General features: G+C 57.9%; 1 protein-coding gene across 1 annotated transcript in view; it reads left to right on the top strand.

Moving 5' to 3' along the window:
* FLCN (folliculin) overlaps positions 1-10,046 on the top strand; it is a 26,346-nt gene extending 16,300 nt beyond the window's left edge. Inside the window, exons 7-13 of the mRNA XM_006161634.3 lie at positions 2,551-2,642; positions 3,318-3,502; positions 6,021-6,134; positions 7,296-7,419; positions 8,642-8,773; positions 8,855-8,960; positions 9,374-10,046. Coding sequence (XP_006161696.1) covers positions 2,551-2,642; positions 3,318-3,502; positions 6,021-6,134; positions 7,296-7,419; positions 8,642-8,773; positions 8,855-8,960; positions 9,374-9,575 — 955 coding nt within the window. The 3' untranslated portion in view covers positions 9,576-10,046. The remainder of the gene's footprint in view (positions 1-2,550; positions 2,643-3,317; positions 3,503-6,020; positions 6,135-7,295; positions 7,420-8,641; positions 8,774-8,854; positions 8,961-9,373) is intronic.
* The last annotated feature ends 6 nt before the right edge of the window (positions 10,047-10,052 follow it).

The raw sequence follows: 10,052 nt of genomic DNA, 5'->3' as shown, positions 1-10,052 counted from the left end.
GCGTGTGCGTGCGTGCCCAAGATCCCGAGAGGAGAACGGAGGAGAGGGGATTGCGGCGTGACCATCCCCCCCGGGGGGTGATTTCTCGCTTTCTGTCTCTATGTCTCTCTTTGTCTGGCGAGTGCACGCGCCCTACAATGAAAAAATCTCTCCCAAAAAAAAAAAATTAAAAAAAAGTTTTGCTATAGGGTGTGTGCACTCGCTAGAGAGGGAAAGTGAAAAGTCAGCTCCCCAGGGCTTGACCGCACTGCAGCCCCCTCCTTCATTCTTCTCTTGGGGTCCGCGGCGTGGGTATATGCACAGCTGGCCTGCCTCTCAAGCTGCTGGGTGTCAGACTCTGAGCTGTGCAGCCGGCTGTGTGAGATCTTGTGCCTTGACCTCCTTGCCACCTGCTGGCCTGCCCCTTTTTAAAAAAAAAATATTTTTTGGAGAGGTTTTTTGCTATAGGGCACATGTGCTCGCCAGAAAGAGAGAGACAGACAGAAAGCGAGAAATCACCCTGCAGGGGGCATGGCCACGCCGCAATCCGTTCTCCTCTCGGGATCTGAATGTTACATGCGCCCGGCGTGAGTTTAAACCACTGGGTCCAGGATGCGAACCGCGGTCAACTACGTGGGAGTCCAGGGACATAGCCATTACGCTAACTGCTGGCCCCAATTTTTTTTTTTTTTTTGAGAGGTTTTTGCTATAGGGCATGTGCGCTCGCCAGACAGAGAGAGACAGAGAGACAGCAAGTGAGAAATCACCCCCCAGGGGGGATGGCCACGCCGCAATCTCTTCTCCATTCTCCTCTCGAGACCTTGGGCACGCAAGCACACATGCCCAGTGTGAGTTTAAGCCACTGGGTCCGGGACTTGAACCGTGGTTGACTACGTGGGAGTCCAGCGACAGCCATTATGCTAACTGCTGGTCCCAGGTCCCAACTTTTCAAAAGCTTATTTTAATTTTTCTAGGATTTTGTCATCAGAGGGGAAAAGTGAGAAAGCTTCTGGGGGAACGGCCATGCTGCACCCCTCCTCTCCTCTCAGGTTCGGGGTGCACACGTGCACCTGCCCGGCCTGACTTCACAGCCCGCAGGTCTGGGAATTGAGCTGCGGTTGGCCGTCCGGGCGTCCAGCACTTCAACCACTGTGATACTTGCTGATCTCTTGTAAAGATTTTTTGAAGTGTGAACTAAATTCTGTGCGTCCGTGGTTACGACATGGCACTTCGTACGTGTGTGTTCTGGAATGGCTAAATCAGACCGTTTGTCATTTCTGGAACTTGGAGTGTGCATGATAGGGCCAAGATCTGAATCGCAGTCGGCCATGTGGGGTCTGGGTCACTTAACTGAGGCTACGGGGCTAGCCCTGGTGCCATTTTTTTACATTTTTACTTTTATTTGGGTTTTTGCAATAGGGTGCGTATGCTTGCTGGAGAGAGACAGCGAGACAGAGAGGGGGAACGTGAGAAATCATCTCCCAGAGGATTGTGGCCAAGCCGTAGTCCCTTGTTCTCCATTCTCCTCTCAGGACTCTGGGCATGCCTGCACACCCGTTTGGTGTATTTTTAGGCCACCAGTTCCAGGACTCAAACCCTGGAGTGGGCTGTGTGGGGTCCAGCTGCCTTAACCACCATGCCATCTGCTGGCCCTGGATCTTTTTTTTTTTTAATATAATTATTTATTTTATTTTATTTATTCATTCATTTATTTCTTAATTTGACCAGAGAGAGACAGAGGGTGAGAGTGAGAGAGAGAGGAAGTGAGAAAGCAAGCCACCAGATTCAGGACTTGAACCCTGGTCAGCCATGTGGGAGTGTCCAGCACCTTAACCACCACGCCACCTGCTGGTCCCGCCCCCTGGATCTTTTTTTAAATTACTTTATTTAACTTCCTTCCTTCCTTCTTTCCTTCCCTCTCCTTCTCTCTCTCTCCCTTCCTTTCCTTTTTGTCCAGGGAGGGACAGCAAGAAAGAGGGAAAGTGAGAAAGCAAGCTGCCAGGTCTGGGACTCAAACCGTGGCTGGCCATGTGGGAGTCCAGCGCCTTAACCACCATGCTGGCCCCATGGATCCGTTCATTGATTCATTCATTTATATATAAATAAATGAATTTATGAATTTATTTGACCAGAGAGGGGCAGAGAGAAAAATTGACTTCAGCCGCAGTTGGCCACGTGGGAGTCAGCGTCCTTAACGACCCGCCACCGTGCGCCCCATTTTTTAAAGCAAATCTTAGTTGTGTTATACGAACGGTAAACAGCAGCACAGTGCTGTCACCATGTTTAATGAAGGCAGCTGATTCTTTGGCATCTGTTGTGCGGCCTGGACTCAGTTTTGCCTTTGTCTTAAGAGTGACTGTGGACGTGGGATCAGGACAGCATCCTTGGTCTCTCGGCTTGTCACTGCCCCCACTCCCACCCTCATCTTCCCGTGCCTCACGTTGGAGGACCACAGCCATCCGTCTGGAGAAGCGCCTACGGGTCTGCAGGTCTCCTGTGTGGTGCAGTTAGACCCTGAGACTCTGGGCCTCTCCAGTAGGGGGGCATCATGGCTGGTACTGTGTTCTCCAGGCTCCTGAAGGCGTGTGGCAGCCGGCTGACCGAGAAGCTCCTGGAAGGCGCACCAACCGAGGATACTCTGGTGCAGATGGAGAAGCTTGCTGGTGAGGCTGGTGCTGTTGCGGGGGCCCCTTGCCCACAGTGGCTGCCGGGGAGGCCTGGCTCTGAATAAGCCAGGAGGAGCCTTCGTCAGAGCTTGCTCCTCAGTCTGACGTTTCTGTTAAATGCAGCCAGAGGGCCGTCTGTAGCGAGACCTGACTGCTTGTGATGACCGGGCGTCGGCCTGTAGGTGGCCTCTCACTCCGCGCTCTTACAAATGAATGTTCTGTTGGGTTGGACCCACATTTTCCATCAAGGGCTGGGGCCCCCCCAGGATCGTGCTCAGGATCTCCACCTCTGGGGCTCAGGGCCCTGGGCAAGCAGCTGACCTTTGGAGGCTAGAGCTGCTCTGGAATTGGCATGGTGGCGAGAGCAGCCTCTCCTGTCCTGCTCTTGTCCCCTGGCTTGGGGTCCCCTGTGACATGGAGCGGAGAGGTGAAAGAGCAGCTATTTCTATCTTCCTCTATGACGGTGCTGCCCTTGGCGAGTGTGTCGAACCCGAGGTGGGGTGTCAGAGTGTCCCCATCAGTGGGCTTTCAGCAGGCTTCCAGAGTGGGCACGATGTTCCAGGCTTGGCAGCAGCAGAGCTCTCCCTCCCGCCCGGGGTACGAAGCCAGCTGGCAGGCCGCCCGAGGTGCAGGGCAGCATGACCACGGCCAACCCTGCCGTCCGTCCTGCAGACTTGGAAGAGGAGTCGGAAAGCTGGGCCAACTCTGAGGCCGAAGAGGAGAGAGCCCCTGCGCTGCTGGAGGGCGTGGAGAGGCGGGAACTGAGCAAGAGCTCCACGGACTCCTTGCGCTCCGACTGCGCCGGCTGGCAGCCCCGGAAGCTGTCGGTCTTCAAGTCCCTTCGGCACATGAGACAGGTAGGTGGCAGAGGGGTGAGCCCTGGTCAGACACTTTGGGGCCCTGGCTCTTCGGACCCAGCAGGGCCCCAGCCTGTGGTGCAGTTGAGTGAGCTGAGCTGTTGCCGGGACCCATGGCCGACCGCAGGCTGGGGCTCGGGAGGGGGTGACAGGACCTTGTCCAGGGTGTCTTTCTCTCTGTCTCTCGTTCGTGCAGTGCTATTGTGAGTAAAATAATAAAAACAAGAAACCTGGGTTGGCCCCGCAGCGTGGTTAAGGCAGCCGGATCCCACGTGGCCGACTGCACGCTTTGACTGTTGGCCCTGGTAGTTTGAGTCCTGGCCCTGGTGACTTGAAAAACATGCCAGGGGTGTGTGTGTTTGTGTTTGTACTTGCATGCGCACACGGATCCTACGCGTATGCCAGAATACCCTCACAGGAGGGCGAGGGAGGAGAGGACATTGTGGGGCGACTATCCCGCTGCTCTGGCGAGCACAGGCGCCCTCTAGCAAATTGAAAAGCAAAAACAAAAGACGTGTTTAAAGAGAGAAGGTGAATGTTACAGAAAGATTACAACTTCCTGGGGACCAGCAGGTGGCATGGTGGTTAAGGCACTGGACACTCCCACAGGGCCAACCAGGGTTTGAGTCCTGAATCTGGTGGCTTGCATTCTCACTTCCCCTCTCGCTCTCTCTCTCTCAACCTCTGTCTCTCTCTGGTCAAATTAAAAAATGAATGAATAAATAAAATAAATAATAAAGATTTCAACTTATTGCTTCAATTTTTTATTTTTTTTTGCTGTAGGTTGCAGGTGTTCACCAGAGAGAGGGAGATAGCAAGAGAGGGAGGGTGAGAAATCAGCCCCCAGCGGGGGTGACTGTCACAGTCCTCACTCCTCCATGTCCTGTCAGGATTCTGGGCATGCACGTACACATGCCCAATGTGGTTTTCAAGCCACCAGTTCCAGGACTTGAACCAGAGTCAGCCGTGTGGGACCCAGCCTCCACAGTCGGCGCACTTAGCTCTGTCTATAGGAGAGGGAGCAGAAGATGACCCAGAGGCAGCGGTGGACACGGGCAGTCAGCGCCTGTGCCGCCCCGACAGGCTGAGCGCCTGTTTACAGGGCGAAGCAGAGCTCTGCAGTGTATTCTGTGAGCCGCAGGCGCATGTCCGGGCCGGGAAAGGTGAGCGGACGTCCTGCATGTGACGTACCTGTGAGGGAAAGCCGGTCTGCGGATGCGGGGAGGACATTCTTTGCATACATCCGAGGGGACTGGTTAAGCTGAAGGCTACGCAAGGCAGAGCAGGGCTTGGTCTTTACATAGCAGGGGCAGGGTGTTCCCCCGAGCAGCCCCTGTGAGTTCCACCCACTGCTCTGCCTGCAGGAAGGGTCGAGAAGAGACGGGCCACAGGGCTTCTGCCATAGCTTCAAAGGGACGTGTGACGTTAGCTCAGCATGCTCCAGTCTGCTTAGAGCCTGTCCCCACATCTCAGAACATGTCCCTGCACCACACCACTTGCTAGTCCCGTGCTTCAAAATCCTAAAGATAAAATTAGGGGGCCAGAAGGTGGCGTGGTGGTTAAGGTGCTGGACTCCGACATGGCCAATCATGGTTTGAGTCTCGGACCTGGCAGCTTGAAACTCATGCCGGGTGCATGTACACGTGTGCCCAGAATCCTGAGAGGAGAATAGAAGAGAAGGGATTGTGGCGTGGCCATTCCCGTTGGGGGGTAATTTCTTCCTTTCTGTCACTCTGTCTCTGGCGAGTGCATGCGCTATAGCTAAAATCTCTGAAAATGAAATTGGGGAAAAGGTCTTGGCCCAGCTTATGACGTGGTGGTTAAGGCCCTGAACCCCTCGTGGCCAGCAACATGATTCAAGTCCCAGAGCTGACGACTTGAAAGATACCGGCTGCACACGCATGCGTGCCCACAGTCTGGAGAAGAGAAGAAATTGCGGCATGGCCATAGCCCCTGAGGGGTGCTTTCTTACCTTCTCTCTCTCTGATGAGCTCATGCTCCCTGTGGGAAACCTTTAAAAAAAAAAAAAAAAAAAAAGGGAGGGCCCAGCAGGTGGTTAAGGTGGCTGGATTCCCACATGGCTGACTGTGATTCAAGTCCCAGACTTGCTGGCATGAAAATCCCACGGGGCATGTGTGGATGCATGCCCAAAATCCCGAGAGGAGAATGCGGAGAGGGGATTGTGGTGTGGCCATCTTCCCTGCGGGGTGATTTCTCACCTTCCCTCTGTCTGTCTCTCCTCTGGCTTGTACATGCGCTGTATGGCTAAAACAGAACAAAAACTAGGTTAAAGGGTGTGAGTGCTTTGGAATCTGGCTTTCAGGTGCAGACGTGGGAACTTCATTTGTCCCCTCGGCCTTGGGCAGGCTACAGACCTTGAGATCAAGACTCTCCCTCTCTGATTCTGTCTTCACTGCACAGAGAAGGTTTCTGAACACAAATATAGGAATGTGTGTCCGCGGGGAGAGGAGAAGGACCTTTCTGTCGGTCATGCAGAAAGCGGCATGCTGTCTTTCAGGTGCTGGGAGCCCCGTCTTTTCGCACGTTGGCCTGGCATGTCCTCATGGGGAACCAGGTGATCTGGAAGAGCAGAGATGCCGAGCTGGTGCAGTCCGCCTTCGACGTGCTTCGGGTAGGGTGCCTCTGCTGCTGTGCACGGCACGGGGCCGGCCTGCGCCAGCGAGGGTGGCTGCCGGGACATGAACCGCGCTGCGGAGCCTTGTGCGCATCCGCGCCTGAGGCTGAGCCCTGCTTGTTTTGTTTTGGAGAGAGGTTTTTGCTATAGGGAGCATGCGCTCACCAGAAACTCAAGAGACAGAAAGCAAGAAATCACCCCCAGGGGGGATGGTCACGCCGCAATCCCTTCCCCTCCATTCTCCTCTTGGGATCTTGGGCATTGCACGCACATGCGCTCGGTGTGAATTTAAGCCACCGGGTCCGGGACTCGAACTGCGGTCGGCTACATGGGAGTTGAGTGACATAGCCAATACGCCAACTGCTGGTCCCAAGAGTTATTTGATTTTATTTATTGTTATTTTTTAATTTTGAAGGGGGGCAGTGGGGTGGGGTGAGAAGAAAGCAAGCCACCAGGTCTGGGATCTGAACCACCATCAGCCAGGCCCGCTTTTTGTCCTGCTGTTGGATTTGGCAGTTGTGCCAGCTGGTGGTGTGGTGGTTAAGGTGCTGGGTCCCACAGAGCTGACCTCACAATTCGAGTTCTGAACCGGGCAACCTGAAAACACTGGGCTGTGCGTGTGTACCCAAAATCCCAGAGGGAGAGTGGAGGAGAAGGGACTGTGGCGCGGCCCTCCACCCTGGGGCGGTTTCTCACTCTCTCTCTGGTGAGTGCACGTGTCCTATAGCAAAACCAAAACCAAACCTGGCGGTCGCAGCTACCTCTGAGCCTGTGCCCCGCCCCCGGTGTCTGAGCCGATGGGGTGTTCTATGGGGGTTTCAGCTGCCGCAGGAGCAGGCCCACGCTTCCTGTGCCAGGGTTCCTCGAGGGCCGGGGCTCCTCTGGCTGAGCCTGCTAGCACCTGGCCTGTAAGTTTACACGGGGCCTTGGCTCAGTCTCTGAAGAGGCTGCCGTCCATGTGGGGCAGGAGCAGGACGGGAGGACATGAACATGGCAGCACGAGGGGACTGGCCGCCCATGTGAAGGTCGGGCCGTGCGGTGGGAGACTCCCTGGGACAAGGACCCTGTGTGGGCTCTGGACTTAGCCTGGGGGCATGGAGCTCGGGTGGTGGAGACGGGCCGGGTGCTGCCGGGTCCTGAGTGCCCTGTCTTCTGCAGACCATGCTGCCCGTGGGCTGCGTGCGCATCATCCCCTACAGCGGCCAGTACGAGGAGGCCTACCGCTGCAACTTCCTGGGGCTCAGCCCGCACGTGCAGGTGCCCCCCCACGTGCTGTCTTCAGGTGTGTGCCTCCCCAAGTGCCCGTCCCGCCCTTGGGCTGGCCATGGCGCCGGCCTGAGCCGTGGACCGAGGACGCCGTCGTCCCTGTCCTTGGAGCGGGAGGACCCACTTGGACTAGCTTTCCTGCAGCCGTACACCAGCGTCCTGCTGCAGTCAGCCGGGGCGGGGTGCGACAGGCGGCCCACGGGGACTCTGGTCCCGCGGTGGGAGGAAGGACACGTGCCCGACGACAGTGGTCCCAGAGGGGCTGGCTGGCCTGCCTCATGCTTCCAAGACCGCAAGGCTCCTGTGCCTCTCCGCTACTGCGGCCCCGCCCTGCTGCCCAGCGCTCTGCTCTCTGCCTGTGGCTGCAGGCCCTGGTCTCTGCGCAGTTGTGGCCACGTGGCCTGACCTACCCCTGAGCTGATGAGCAGCTCCCCCACTGGAGAGCCTGGGCTCCAGGAGCTCGCCGGCAGCAGTCAGCTCGGGGGGTCTCGGAACCGTCCGGGAATAAACAGCCTCCGGCCCAGCCGGGACTTACTCACTTCTGTGAGCAGCCACGGTTGCAGTCGTGGGCCAGTGTACACTGGGCTGAGCAGTGCCCCGCACACTGAGCACACACCTGCTGGGCACATACCTGCTGGGCACACACCTGCTGGGCACACACCTGCTGGGCACACACCTGCTGAGCACACATCCCACAGCACAAGCACACTGCCTGCATGCTGGGCACGCCCTGTACCCTGAGGACATTGCGGCTCCGAACACACGCCCCGCACCCTGAGCACACGCCCCGCACCCTGACCACACGCCCCGCACCCTGAGCACACGCTACCTGGAGCGCACCTGGGTCCCGAGGCTCTGGGAGGCAGCACCTGTCTCTGTGTGGTACGAGAGGTGGACTTGAACCTCACTCTGGGCTGTGTGACCTTGAGTGGCCAACTTAAGCTCTCTCAGTCTCCTGTCTGTGAGTGGGAGCGGTGTTGGGACCCCCCTCCCACCGCGAGCCTGCCAGCCACTGTGGTTGCATGGTGGCCGGTGACCAGCTGAGCTGCGGCGGTCACCCCTTCCATCTGGGCGCAGATCAGCCGCGGGGAGTTGTAGGTCCCAGCCGTCCATCGCAGGCCTTCGCCCGGTGGTGTTTTCCTGGTTGACCTGAGACAGCTGCGAGTGTCGGGATGAGGGGACTTGCAGGGTGTCAGGGGTAGAGTGAAGGAGCTGATGGGACGGCATCTGTGACACAGAGTTTGCTGTCACCGTGGAGGCCCGCCCGGCCGCTCGCTCGAACCCCAACCTTGCCGGCTGCGAGGACGACCAGTCTCTCAGCAAGTATGAGTTTGTGGTGACCAGCGGCAGCCCTGTGGCCGCAGACCGAGGTGGGTGCCCAGAGCGCGGGGAGGTTTGGGATCCGTGCCAAGGCCTGGCTGGTCCGAGCTCACTCCTGCCCTTGTCCCCAGTGGGCCCCACCATCCTGAACAAGATCGAGGCGGCTCTGACCAACCAGAACCTGTCTGTGGACGTGGTGGACCAGTGCCTCATCTGCCTCAAGGAGGAGTGGATGAAGTAAGTTCGGGCTCGGGGCTGGGCCCTGGGAGTCGGGCTCGGAGCACAGGTGGTGGTGGCAGTCCCCATTTCTAGCCAGTGGCCCAGCCCCGTCTTGATTCTTCGTGATGTTTTGTGAGATGTCACCAGTGCCACATTGTGCTAACGGGTCGTGAAATCACGTGATGAAGCTTGGGAACAACCAGTGCCTTTGTGAGGTTCAGGAGAGTCTCACCCCTCCCTCCCACTTTGGCCAGCAGCCTGACCCGGGCTTGGGTGACCCGCACTGGCCCCCAGTGGCCTCGCCTGCCGCACGTCGGGCCTGTGGTGCCGCAGCCCAGCCCTCACCAGCCTCCCTGCCCAGGGAGCCGCTAGGGCCACCCCCGCGGCGGTGCGTGCACCATGGCCGAGTGTCCGGTTCTGGTTCTCCGCAGCAAGGTGAAGGTGCTGTTCAAGTTCACCAAGGTGGACAGCCGGCCCAAGGAGGACACGCAGAAGCTGCTGAGCATCCTGGGCGCGTCCGAGGAGGACAACGTGAAGCTGCTCAAGTTCTGGATGACCGGCCTGAGCAAGACCTACAAGTCGCACCTCATGTCCACCGTCCGCAGCCCCACGGCCTCCGAGTCTCGCAGCTGAGGTGCGAGCGCCGTCTCCGCGACACCTGGGGAAGTGACAGTGGCTCACAGACTGGCTCTAAACTGCCAGGGTGGAGCCAGGACGGAGACCTGGGAACTTGGCCTGGCACAGGAGGTGCCACCTGTGGAAGCCGTGGCCCTGCATCCGTGCTTTGGGAGGACTGGGGGCTGGCCTCGGGTCTCGAGAACGCAGACCTGGGAGCCCACAGAGAACGTGGGTCAGGCCTCTCGGTCATCTGATCTGCAGCGGCACGCCCTCTGAGGGTCGGCGTTGGGCTTTCCCGTTGGGGAGGCCCGTTTTCTGGGGTCTGCTCAGGTACGGGCCTTCACAGCTGTGGAAAGTAGGGGCCGGCCGTGTCAGCAGTGGTTGGTACTCGTCTCGGGTGGGTTTGGGTAAGGTGGCTGTCCCCCCTGACGCTCAGATTCTGACGTGTGAGTCATCTTCAGGCACTGTAGGGGCTTTTGTCGTCACCCGCGG

The sequence above is a fragment of the Tupaia chinensis genome, unplaced genomic scaffold (genome assembly GCF_000334495.1).
Source record: "Tupaia chinensis unplaced genomic scaffold, TupChi_1.0 Scaffold138725_1, whole genome shotgun sequence".
NCBI classification, from domain to species: Eukaryota; Metazoa; Chordata; class Mammalia; order Scandentia; family Tupaiidae; genus Tupaia; species Tupaia belangeri.
Note: the sequence above shows the minus strand (reverse complement) of the source record. Positions and strands in the feature narration are given on the sequence as shown.